Source organism: Monodon monoceros, unplaced genomic scaffold, assembly GCF_005190385.1.
Source record: "Monodon monoceros isolate NGI ecotype Baffin Bay Population unplaced genomic scaffold, NGI_Narwhal_1 Super_Scaffold_18, whole genome shotgun sequence".
Classification (NCBI taxonomy): domain Eukaryota; kingdom Metazoa; phylum Chordata; class Mammalia; order Artiodactyla; family Monodontidae; genus Monodon; species Monodon monoceros.
This window is the reverse complement of record NW_021703774.1, coordinates 145,865,787-145,878,702: the sequence shown is the minus strand read 5'-3', so window position 1 is coordinate 145,878,702 and position 12,916 is coordinate 145,865,787. Positions and strand designations below refer to the sequence as shown.

The window sequence follows — 12,916 nt, the reverse complement described above, 5'->3', positions numbered from 1 at the left end:
AAGTGATGCCAGCTAAGCGGAGGAGTGGAGAGAGCCCCTGAGTGGGCTGGTGTGCCCAGGAGTTCCCTGTGGCTCTCCTAAGACTCCCTTCTGGCTGGTCTCCCCTGCTCAACATTTACCCCCTGGTTTGTAATTTGCTGGTTTACAGGATTCATCTCATTCAACTTGGTATCCACTGTGCTAGTTATTCATTTGCTTATCCCTTCCACAAATATTTATTGAGCACCTCTTACAGGCCAGGCAGAGTCCAAGGTCTTAGAATCCAATAAATACGCACTTAAGTGATTATGTCATGATATAAAGTCAGCATGGAGAAAGTCCAGGGGGAGGAAACAGAGCATCTGGAAAGAAAATGTGGGCTACGCATCACCAAGGCCTGGGCTGGTTAAAAGGGTCAAAAATCAGAAGGAGAAAACCTGCTGACTTTATAGAAAAACAGGCGCAAAGCCGAGCCTGCGAATGAGGGACTGGTAATAATTGGGCATTTCATCCAATGAGGGACTGGTAATAATTGGGCATTTCATCCAATGAGGGACTGGTAATAATTGGGCATTTCATCCAATGTGGGACTGGTAATAATTGGGCATTTCATCCAATGTGGGACTGGTAATAATTGGGCATTTCATCCAATGTGGGACTGGTAATAATTGGGCATTTCATCCAGTGTGGGACTGGTAATAATTGGGCATTTCATCCAGAGAACATTTTTTTTTAATGAGGAAGAGTGAAATTAAGTGAAATACAAAAATCTGAAGGTAGATCTGATCTGCCTAATTAAAAAGGCTCTGGAGGGAAGGATTATCGGGGTGTCTGCAGTTCACATTCCCATGACAGAGAAGGCTTGTCCTGCTCGCTGACAGCAGTGCTTGGGATCACCCTGTCCTCTGGGCTCAGACTCCACACTCACCACCCCAGAGCCAGTGTCCCAAGGGGAAGCACAGTTTGTTTCCAGCACAGGTTCGTCTTATGTAGATTTGGTCCGTGTTTGCCTTTGTTGGTACTCAGACCCTCGAGGGCCTTGCTACTACCCACAGCAGCATCTCCTGGGACCTGGTTAGAAATGCAGAATCTCAGGAGCAGCTCCAGGCCTGCTGAGTCAGAAGCCACATTTAAACAGGATCCTCAGGCGATTCCTGCACAGTCCTATGAGAGGTGCTGTGGCGGACGTGCTGAGTACTGAGGCCGTGGGCTCCAAGAGCAGAGCGGTCCATGGTGAGAGGGACGCCTCCCTTGGGGCTCCTGTGCTGAGTGTGAAAAGGAAGGCAAGGCAAGAGAGAAGAGACTGCTTGGTCCCAGAGCGCAGAGCCCCTCCACCTGGCCTGCAGCAGGCTCTGCCCTGCATGCCTCTCTACTCCTCTCACCTCGTATTCCCGTGACACAGAACTGCTGCAGGTCACCCCACACACCTGCCGTGTCATTCTGTGCCTTTCTCCTGCCATTCCAGTTATCTGGGACCCCCTTTACCCTCTCCTTGCTAACTCTGTCAAGCCTCAGCCCAGGGGTCAGTTCCTAGGAATCCACCCTGGTCATTCAGGCAGAGCTAAGTGCCTTTCCTCTGTGTCCTACTCCTCCATCCCAGCAAGGTGGCCACCTCACTAAAGTGTGCCCAGACCCCTCACTAAACCCTAAACTCCTCAAGAACAGAGGCCAAGTCTTACTTTCTCTATATATACACCTCAGGATCAGCACGGTGCCTGGCACAAAATAAGTACTCAATAAATATTGGATGGATGGATGGATATTCATCAAACACTGAGAGAAGTGAACTTGCAGTGGATGTAGCAAATGTTAATTATCCATTTACTTTTCTTTATTCCTCAGTAAGCTGTATGCTGCTGAGAGCAGAAACCACGTCTTATTTCTGTCTGCATCCGGGGCATGCAGCAGATACCACGTAAATGTAGGTTCAACAAATGAATGGAAAGAACAAAGTGTAGCACAGTACTTAAGAGCTCAGAGCTCTGGAGCCAGACTGGGTCAGAATCCTGGCTCTGCCACTTGCTATCTATGTAATTTGGGTAAGTTACATCACCTCTCTGTGCCTCAGTTTTCTCTACTTTAAAACCGTGGTTGTAATAGAATCTATGCATAGGGTTATTATGCAACTTCAATGCGTTAAGTTCATGAACAGTGCTTAGAAAAGCATTGTTGTTGCTACGGATGGGAAGAGCCTGGTTGGATGGGAATGGTGCACACTGCCTGTAGCTAACTTTGCCAGAGTCCACCTGAAGGTAAGTCAGCTGGTACCTCAAGAGGCTGATCCATGAGCCAGGATAAAGACTCATGCCACAGTAGAGGCACCAGAGATATAATCTGGGTCCAGGACCAACCCTGACTCTTCCCCACACCCTTAGCCCCAGAGGCCAGAGCAGGTCCTGTGCCCACTGACCACTCATCCATCTACACTCACTCTCTCCTCCTCCTTCTCTACAGGAAAATGTCTCCCTGATCAAGGAGATTAATGAGCTCCGCAGAGAGCTGAAGTTCACCCGCTCCCAAGTCTATGACCTTGAAGCAGCCCTGAAACTGACCAAGAAAATTCAACCACAAGACGTTCCAGAGACAGGTAATGTCACCAGTGGTCAAGAAAGATGGGCACTGGGATCCAGGGACCAATGGCAGCCGCGAGCAGGTCTCCTTTTGGCTTTCAAAGCTGCCTCTCCTGAGTTTCCTCCTGTATCAGCTCACATCCACCCTATGGCCTCCTGGGCACCTCTGCATGCCACGCGCCTGCTCTTCAAAGGATTTGTGAGGACCCTACCACATTCAAACACTTGCAAATCCAGAATTCTTGGGGTTAGCAAAGGTTTCAGAATTCAGAATCTTTCAGATCTTAGGAGGAACATACTATATATACTGTCTGGGGCAGTGCCCTGAAATCAAACACATTAGTATTTCTGTAGTGAAACATATGAATATTCACACTAAACTTCATGAATTTAAAAATGCTTTCCATTTTTAAAGCTTTTTGCATTTTACAATTGTGGATCAAGGATTGTGGACCTGTATGATGAAAATAAAGGCAAAAATAAGGACCAGAAACAATTTAAAGGGAGAGGGGAAAGAATTACATTAAAACTATTAAATGAGTTAGTTATTGCAGTTATAAAATTCCTCTGAATTTCTGATAGCCAAGGCGAAAAGGGAAAAAATATGATGGTTTACATAGCTCTCATATGGGGAAAGGAAGTTTTTTTCTGGGGGAAAAAACCTTTCCCTGGTACTAAGTTCTGTGAGAAACTAAATACATGGAGCCTTACAAAAGGGATATTGGGGGCTTCCCTGGTGGCGCAGTGGTTGAGAGCCCGCCTGCCGATGCAGGGCACACGGGTTCGTGCCCCGGTCTGGGAAGATCCCACATGCCGCGGAGCAGCTAGGCCCGTGAGCCATGGCCGCTGAGCCTGCGCGTCCAGAGCCTGTGCTCTGCAACGGGAGAGGCCACAGCAGTGAGATGCCCGTGTACTGCAAAAACAAAAAAAGCAAAGAAAAAGAAAAAAGGGATATTGAACAACGTAATTGACAGTCTTTAACGGTAGGTTTTCAGACAATAAAAAAACATTCTTCAGGTGTCCATTTCTTATCTGGACAGTCAATAAAAAAACAAGAGCATAAGGTATTACTGTGGGAAATTAAGCCAACATAGTTCAAGTATATTGTTTTCTGGTGGTTTACCTTCAGGAATAAAGCTTAGAAACCCTAAGGAACTGAAACATTCCACAGCTGTGGACTGGGTCGTTCAAATATCACCACCTCAGGTACTGTGGTTATGCAAGGTATTATCACTGGCGGAGGGTAGCTGAAGGATACACAGGAACTCTCTGCACTATTTTCATAACTGCTTGTGAGTCTTGAACTGTTACAAATTTTATATATATATATATATATATATATATATATAATTGTTGTCTCATACGCCATTGTCGTTAGAGTTGAAGTTGAGAGGGTAAACTCTGTGAGTAGTACCCGAAGAACAATATTAACTCTGAAGAACTGACATAAGAGCACAGCATGTGTTAAAAAGACTGAGAACTTGGGGGCTTCCCTGGCGGCCCAATGGTTAGGACTCTGCGCTTTCACTGCCGAGGGCCAGGGTCCAATCCCTCGTCGGGGAACTAAGATCCCACAAGACGCGTGGCACAGCCAAATAAATAAATTAATTTAATTAATCAATCTGTTAAAAAAAAAAAGACAGAACTTGACTTCTTGGAGGTGAAACCATCTTCAGTTGGAGGTGAAGCATAGATGTGTCTGTGAACAATCACAAAACTTCTCTTTTAAAAAATTATTTCAAATATGCCCCAGCGGCCTAGCAAATAACCAGTTGAGACCTCCTCAGGATGCTGTATGATATAGCCAGGTTCTTCTTATTACTGTGTTGGAAACTATCAGGCATAGACAAAAATTGAGAGAAATTCTAATGAATCCCCATGAATTCATTCCCTGACTTGAGCAACGGTCGCTCTTGTTTCATCGCTATCGCCACGCCCCCCCCCCGCACCAATTATTCCCTCCCACACCCATAGCAGATTATTCTGAAGCAAACCAAATATCATGCCACTTGTGTCATAGAGCTTTACTCAAGGGAGGTTTCATCAGTAGTGGCTGAAGACAGGTATTACCAATTGTCTGCCTTGATCATGAAGAACCTAAGTCTGGCTTAGGACCAGCAAATGGAAAGACATCTTTTGTTCATGGACTGGAAGATTTATTAAAATGTCAATACTATCTAAAGTGATCTACACATTCAATGTAATCCCTATCAAAATCCCAATGATATTTTTTTGCAGAAATAGAACATCCATTCTAAAATTCATTGGGAGTTTCAAGGTACCCCAAATAGCCAAAACTCTTGAAAAAGAACAAAGTTGGAGGCCTCACACTTCCTATTTCAAAATTTACAGCAAAGCTATAGTAATCAAAACAGTATGGTACTGACATAAATATAGACATATAGACCAATGGAATAGAATACAGAGCCCAGAAATAAACACTCACATATATGGTCAAATGATTTTCAATGTGGGTGTCAAGACTATTCAATGAGGAAAGGACAATCTTTTCAACAAACGGTGCTGGGAAAACTGGATACCCACATGCAAAGGAATGAAGTTGGACCCTTACCTTACATCATATACAAAATTTAACTCAAAGTGGACCAAAGACTTAAACATAAGAGCTAAAACTATAAAGCTCATAGAAGAAAATATAGGGGGAAACTTCATTATATTAGATTTTGCAGTGATTTCTTAGATATGACATCAAAAGTACAGACAACAAAAAGAAAGTAGATAAATTGGACTACATCCAAATTTAAAGCTTTTGTGCATCAAAGAACACTATCGAAAAGTGTGAAAAGGCAACCCATGGTATGGGAGAAGATACTTGAAAATCACATATCTGATAAAGGGTTGACATCCAGAATATATAAGGAACTCTTACAACTTAACTACAACAACAACAAAAAAAATTTTTTTAATAAGCAAAGGACTTGAATAGACATTTCTCCAAAGAAAATATACAGATGCCTATAATAAGTATATGAAAAAAGCAGGTGGGGAGGTAAACAGAAACTAGGCAGAGGCGAGTGATGCAGGCCCAAGAAGTTGGATGGGCTGGTAGGTGGATGGGCTGGTAGGCTTTTGTGTGCTATACCTTCCCAGGGGTGCTACTTTTCCCAGGGCTCCATGGCTAGGCCACAGCTTGACTGAGGAGATGGTTACCAGGGACAACCAGTTTCAGAAGGTGGATGAAGGGTCAAGACCTAGAAAAGAGAAGAAATCAAGAGCCTAGAAAGATCAAGAGTCTAGAAATTGCAGTAAAGGAGAAGAGGCAAGGAGCAAAGGCAGACAGAGAAGGATCCAGACTTCTCCTGGGAAGGATGGGATAAGTTGAGTACTCTGAATGCTGGCCTCATCAGGTCAATTAGAGGCCAAGGCAAGCTGGCCACTGGCCACTGCTGACCACTTCCTCTTTAAAATACTCTCTTCCTTGGCCACCATCATCTGTTCTTTTCTAGTTTTTCCTCCAGGGAAGGGGTTGGCAGCAGATAGGAAAGAGACCCCTCTTCCACTGAGAGAAGATTGACTGTGGTGAGGGAGTTGGGGACACCATTCCTCAGTGAAGAGGGTGGCAATGTCATCCATTAAGAGAAGAGGAGAGGATGGGTTTGGCAATAACTTCTTGGATATGATATCAAAAGCACAGGCAACAAAAGAAAATATATAATAAATTAGACTGTCAAAATTTAACACTTCTGTGCATCAAAGAACAGAATCAACAGAGTGAAAAGACAACCTAGGGAATGAGAGAAATCATACAGCTAATAAGGGGTCAATGTCCAGAACATATAAAGAACTCCTACAACTCCAAAACAAACAAACAAACCTGATTTAAAAATGGGCAAAGGACTATAGACACTTCTCCAAGAAGATACACAGATGTCCAAGAAGCACATGAAAAATGCTCAGTATTACTAACAATTAGGGAAATGAAATCAAAGCCGCAATGAGATACTGCGTCACACTCATTAGGATGGCTACTATCAAAATAAACCAAACCAAAAAGAAAAAACAAAAACAAACAAACAAACAAAAAACCCAGAAAGTAACGAGTGTTGACAAGGGTCTGGAGAAATTGGAACCCTGGTGCACTGCTGATTGGAATGTAAAACAGTACAGCCACTATGGAAAACAGTAAGGTGTTTCCTCAAAAAATTAATAACAGAGTTACCATATGAACCAGAAATTGCATTTCTGGGTTTATACCCAAAAGAAGTGAAAGCAGGGTCTCAAAGAGGATATTTGTACACTCATGTTCATAGCAACATTATTCACAGTAGCCAAAAGGTGGAAGCAACCCAAATTTCCAACAATAGGTGAATGGATAAACAAAATGTGGTCTATATATGCAATGAAATATTATTCAACCTTAAAAAGGAAGGAAATTCTGACATATGATACAATATAGATGAGCCTTAAGGACATTATGCTAAGCCAGACACAAAAGGACAAATACCGTGTGATTCCACTTATCTGAGATACCTAGAGTCATCAAATTCATAAAGACAGAACGCAGAATGGTGGCTACCAGGGGCTGGGGGTGGGGGGACTGGGGAGCTGTTTAATGGGGATGGGGTTTGAGTTTTTCGAGATGAGAAGAGTTCTGGAGATTAGTTGCACAACAATGTGAATGTACTTAACACTACTAAACCATGCACTTAAAAATGGTTAAGGGACTTCCCTGGTGGTCCGGTCGCTAAGACTCTGCGCTCCCAATGCAGGGGGCCCAGGTTCGATCCCTGATCAGGGAACTAGATCCCACATGCCGCAACTAAGAGTTCTCATGCCGCAACTAAAGATCCCACGTGCCGCAACTAAGAGTTCGCATGCCACAACTAAAAGATCCCACACGCAGCAACGAAGATCCCGAGTGCTGCAACTAAGACCCGTGCGGCAAAATAAATAAATAAGCACATAAATTTTTTTTTAATGGTTAAGTTAGTAAATGCTATATAGATTTTACCACAATTTTTTTTTCTAAGTAGGGCAGAGGAGTTGGAGTAAAGATTGAAGTTCCTAAGTGCTTCTGTGGGGAATGAGAGTTTGCTGACTATGGACATAAAGTCCGTCTGGGGTTGGAAACCAAGAACTTGAATCTCGTGTGTTACTTTTATCGGTAATGCACAGCAGGCCAGATGTGAAAGTGGCGACCCTGGATGCTCAGATTATCTTGGATGTAGGCTGGGCAGGGTACCTGGGGCAGAGGGATGAGGCATCTAGATGGGAGAAGAAACTCACTGTGGGTCTACCTGGTCAGAAAAGGAGTGAATCTAAGAGGAACCCATTTAGTAGGTAAAAAATGGAGTTGTCCAGGAAGATGAGGTCTAAATTCAGTCTAAGAAGAGGTGAATGGAGCCCTAGAGTGAAAGATCCTGGGCGTGACGAGGGGAAGCCACAGAGTGGGTGTGGAGCTGACGTGCAGGCCAAACAATTAATGCTGAGAGTTTAGCCTCGTGAGGCCGGGAAGTGGGGTGAGCCGTGGACCTTCGTGGACACCAGCATCACCCAGGACAGCACTGAGACAGGAGGATGGCTGAGAGTCTCAAGGGGCGTCCCCAGGGAACATGAGTGAATGGCCACAGCAGGAGGGCTAGAGAGGGGTCTCCGGGAGCAGGTTTACGTGAGGAGGAGGACTGGCAGCTTGGAGGCCAACCCGGGTCAATAGGAGAGTGCCACTCTGCTTGGGGTGTGGGGACTGAGCAGCCCCCAGTGGAGGGGGCTCGGGGCAGGCACACTGCCGGGCTCAGGAGAGGGGCCGGGCTGAGGTCAGGTTTAGCATTTGCCTTATCGCTCCAAAGCATGTCTCTTCATTTCTCCTTCTCTGCTAGACAGTGAAATGGCTCATCTCCATCTCCCTAGCATCTGGGTTGGAGTGTCTACCCCATAGCAGGTGCTCCATAAATGTGTGCGGGGATGGAGGTTAGAGGGGGAAGGGAGGATAAGCTTTGCAGCAGCCCAGTAACAGGCCCACACTAGTCCTGCTCTGTCCCCTACAGTGTCCGGCAAAGACTTACCAGGCTTGCCTCCCACCATGAGACTGAATGAGCAAGAAGAAACTGGGAGAATCATTGAGATGCAGCGCCTGGAGATCCAGCGCCTCAGAGACCAGATCCAAGAGCAAGAGCAGGTCCCAGGCTTCCACCCCTTCACTGGGATGCGGCTGCCTTCCCTCCTGGGGGCAGAAGCAGACTTAAAGCTGCAGACCAAGTGACCCACTCTGGTGAGCCGTCTCCAGCCACGCCGGAAGAAGCACGGTGCTCCCATCCCCAGCCTGACTCTGGGCTGCAGCCCCTGCAGCCCTGACCACACCAGCCTCTCCCTCCTGCCCTGGGGAACCTGGGACACGGGCAGAATAAAGGTGTTCTCCCACAATCACATCCAACTCTCTGCTTAGCCAGGGAGCTGGGGAGGGAGGAAGGGAAGAGGGGCCCTGAGGCCCGGGGGGCTCCTGCTCTTCCAAAGCCACCACTGCTAGTCCCTGTCCAGGCACAGGGCTGCCTGTCACTGCAGAGATCCCACGCCCCTCCCCACTCTTTTCTGGACCTCAAGGGCAGGGCTGCCTGTCGCTTCTGACCTGCCTGCTCCTCTGCCAGCCACGTCAGGACCAGACAAAGCCTCCTACGTTTTCTTCTTACTTATGAAACATAATGAGGTTTTCTGAGAATTTTCACAGCTGTGTGAAGGTGAGAGTAAGATCATGAACATGGCAAAGTTGGTAGAGTTCCCCCACATCTTCCATTATCTGCAGACCCTGGTGTCAGGACTATAAGCAGAACTCTGCCCTTCTTTCTCTTACCTCCATGCCTCTCTAGACTTGTCATCCTCGCTCTGCAGGGCCCTGTCCTGCTCCTCAATTTCTGGGGGCCACCTCTTTCTCTAGACCCCATACTGGGTGGCCCAGCCACACATACCAGGAGAGGTGGTTTTTTATGCACTAAGAACCCAGATGTGCCTGTCTTTTCCCACTTGCAGAAGCCAGACACCCTTCTAATACCCAAATAACAAATATTAAGCCCCCGATCTCTCCTGGTGTGTCATGGAATCTCAGGGCTGAGATACAACCAGAGCTCGAGAAGGACTTGAACTAAGACCTGGGACATGGCTGGAACCCCCTCTCCCTCTCTTATTCTTGCCTCTCTATAGACCAGCCTCCCATTGCCAGTAAGTTGGCAGAAGGGGACCCTTAGCATCCCATGAGTAGATGCCCCAAGGCTGACATGGAGTCTCTAGTCTAACTTTAAATTGCCCAAGGAGAATATTTGGGGCCTAGCTTGAATCTGGAGCTCACCACTATCCAATCAACTGTACCCATAGGGGTGGGTCACAGGACAGAATGCTGGTTACTGGGGTTCATCCCTGTAGTGAAGTTGGTCATTGTGAGTGGAGCAGATATTCCAAAAGATGTCTGTCTGGGGCAGCTGTCAGTCATGGAACATGGGGTGGGGGCAGGGGACCTGGAGCCATTGAAGACCTGGTGTTGCACCTGTGCTTTAAGCCCTTTATTCTCCAACTGCCTTTCAGGGTGGCAAGGATGGGACCTCTTTCGCTCACCACCGTCTCCAGCACCTGCACAATCCCTGGTCCAGAGGAAGGAAACAGTAAATGTTTGCTGGATGAATTATATTACTTATCGCCCCCCCGCCAACTATTCAGACTAAGTATTATTGTCCCCATTTTACAGATGAATAGACTGGGACACACGGAGTTTAAGCCATTTTTCTAAGGTTGCAGGGCTAGAGCTGGGACTGGGACCTTCAACGTCAATCTAGTTCCAAAACCAATATTCTCTCCACTGTTCATGCTTTCATTCACAAGCATTCCTTGAACACCTATTATATGCCAGGCCTGCTCCAGGAGCCAAGATGCATAAATCACTCCGTTCATGAAGCTTATCTTCCAGGGCAGTAGACAGACAATATTCCAGACAGATAAGAATATATAGCATATTTGACAGCAACAAGTGCTAAGGAGAAACATGAGAGAATAAAGAAAATCAAAGGATGAAGGGCAGAGAGGTAGGAAGTAGGGGGAAGGCTGTGATTTTAGACACAGGAAGGAAGCCTCACTGAGGTGGTGACATTTGAGCACCTTCCTGAAGAAAGGTGAGGGAGGGAGCCACGTGGGAGGAAAGAGCTCCAGGCGGAGGGAACAGCCAATGCAAAGGCTCTGAGCAAGCACAAGCAGAAGAGGGACAGCGAGGCAGGAGGTGAAGTCGGAGAAGGCCTTAGAGACTGTGGGAGGACTCTGGCTGTTTCTCTGGGTAAGACAGGCCATTGGAGGACTTTACCTGCTCTACCTTATAACAGGATCACTCTAGCTACCGGGTGGAGAATAGCCTGAGGTGGGAACTTGGCCAAAGCAGGGAGGCTGGGCTACAGGCTGGGCTACAGGCTGGGCTACAGCTCTCCCTTCTCCTGGGTCCTCCCACCGTCTAACACAGGGGTCCCCAACCCCCAGGCCATATCCAAGGCCTGTTAGGAACCGGCCGCACAGCAGGAGGTGAGCAGTGGGAGAGCGAGCGAAGCCTCATCTGCTGCCCCCCACCGCCCGCCACCGCCCCCCACCGCTCCCCACTGCTCCCCACCGCTCTCCATTGCTCCCTACCGCTCCCCACCACTCCCCATCGCTCCCCATCGCTTGCATTACTGCCGGAACCATCCCCCGCCCCACCCCTCAATCCGTGGAAAAATTGTCTTCCACGAAAGCAGTCCCTGGTGCCAAAAAGGTTGGGGACCGCTGTTCTAAGGGATCAGTTAGAATCCACACCTCAGGCTCTCTACCCACTGCCACCTCCTCCCCCGCCTTCAGTACCGCCCATCTGAGCTGCCTCAACAGCCTCTGCTTTGGGGACAGAGTCCAACAGCCCTGCAAGGAGCCTGCTGTCCACTTTAACTCCAAGTTATTCGATAAGACCCAGAATGAGAACAAAGTCTCACCCAATCAATGTTTTGTTTTTTTTTTTTTTGCGGTACACAGGCCTCTCACTGTTGTGGCCTCTCCCATTGCGGAGCACAGGCTCCGGACGCGCAGGCTCAGCGGTCATGGCTCACGGGCCTAGCCGCTCCGCGGCATGTGGGATCCTCCCGGACTGGGGCACGAACCCGCGTCCCCTGCATCGGCAGGCGGACTCCCAACCACTGCGCCACCAGGGAAGCCCCAATCAATGTTTAAACTGGAAGCTTTTAGGCTTTGTTCCCTCCATCCAAAAAATTCCCTTCAAACCCCCAAGGGAAGCCGGTGGAGGGCAGGGGGGCATGGATCTCATGACTTCCCCTGCCCAGCTCTATCCAGGACAGCTGGACATGGATGGGTCTGGCTGGGACCAGCCCCTCCTTGGGACCAGGAGGAAAATAAATGTCAGAGGGGCAAGAGGAATACAAAGCCACTGAGCCCTGCCAGGCCCTTTCTTCCCCGCTCACCCCAGGGCAGGGAACTCCTTTATAATGCTTTGCAAAGTGGCAAACCCACATGTTTGTCCCCAAGATCCAGCCTGCCCTAACCTTTCCTTGAGGGGAAGAACCATCTAGCAAGGGATCTGCAAGCCACACGTGGCGAGCTTTAGACATGTGGCTAGTCTGAGCTGAGACATACTGTAAGCATAAAATACGCAGCGAATTTTCAAGACGAAATAAAAGACTGAAAGAGCTCAATCACCTGTGTATTAAAATGAAAATATTTGGGGCTTAAATTAAAATTTCACTGTATTAATTTCACCTGTTTCTCTTTCCTTTTTTCACATGATTATTAGACGATTTTACATTTTAAATTACATATGTGGCTCATATTATATTTCTACTGGACCGTGCTGCTCTAGAGTTATGACCAGGTCCCCAGTCATCTCCACCGAGCAAAGCAAAGAGAAGCATGGACAGGTCCCGCAAAATTATTTTGTGAGCTCATAATGGAAAGATAACTTTGATTTTGTTTTTCTTGTCTATTTCATACACACCAAAAGGAGAGACAGCAGGAGGCATTACAAGGGGTTCAATCCAGCCGACAATTACCTCCAACTAGCCCCCCCCCACCCGCCGCCGCCCATCGTGTAGCGTGTGGTGCCAGATTCACTTGTTAGAAGCAGAGCCCTGGCCATGTCCTCATTATACTTTGGAACCCTCCATGAGTACCTCAGATGAGTCCGAATGCCTCACCAAGGCATTCAAGGCCCTGTGCCACCTGAGCCAAACTTGCCTTTCCAGCTACATCTCACAAGCTCCCTGTGTAGCCCCACATCTGGCAGTTCACAGTTCATTCATTCAACACATGTTTACTGAATACTTCCCATGTGCCAGGCACAGTGCTGGCTGCTGAGGTCACAAGGGTTAGCAAAACAGCCACTAAACCTGCACCCACTGGGAACC

At 47.4% G+C, this 12,916-nt stretch overlaps 1 protein-coding gene across 1 annotated transcript in view; it reads left to right on the top strand.

Annotated features, from left to right (window-relative positions):
• CFAP57 (cilia and flagella associated protein 57) overlaps positions 1 to 8,922 on the top strand; it is a 76,336-nt gene extending 67,414 nt beyond the window's left edge. Inside the window, exons 21-22 of the mRNA XM_029230849.1 lie at positions 2,434 to 2,566; positions 8,555 to 8,922. Coding sequence (XP_029086682.1) covers positions 2,434 to 2,566; positions 8,555 to 8,769 — 348 coding nt within the window. The 3' untranslated portion in view covers positions 8,770 to 8,922. The remainder of the gene's footprint in view (positions 1 to 2,433; positions 2,567 to 8,554) is intronic.
• The last annotated feature ends 3,994 nt before the right edge of the window (positions 8,923 to 12,916 follow it).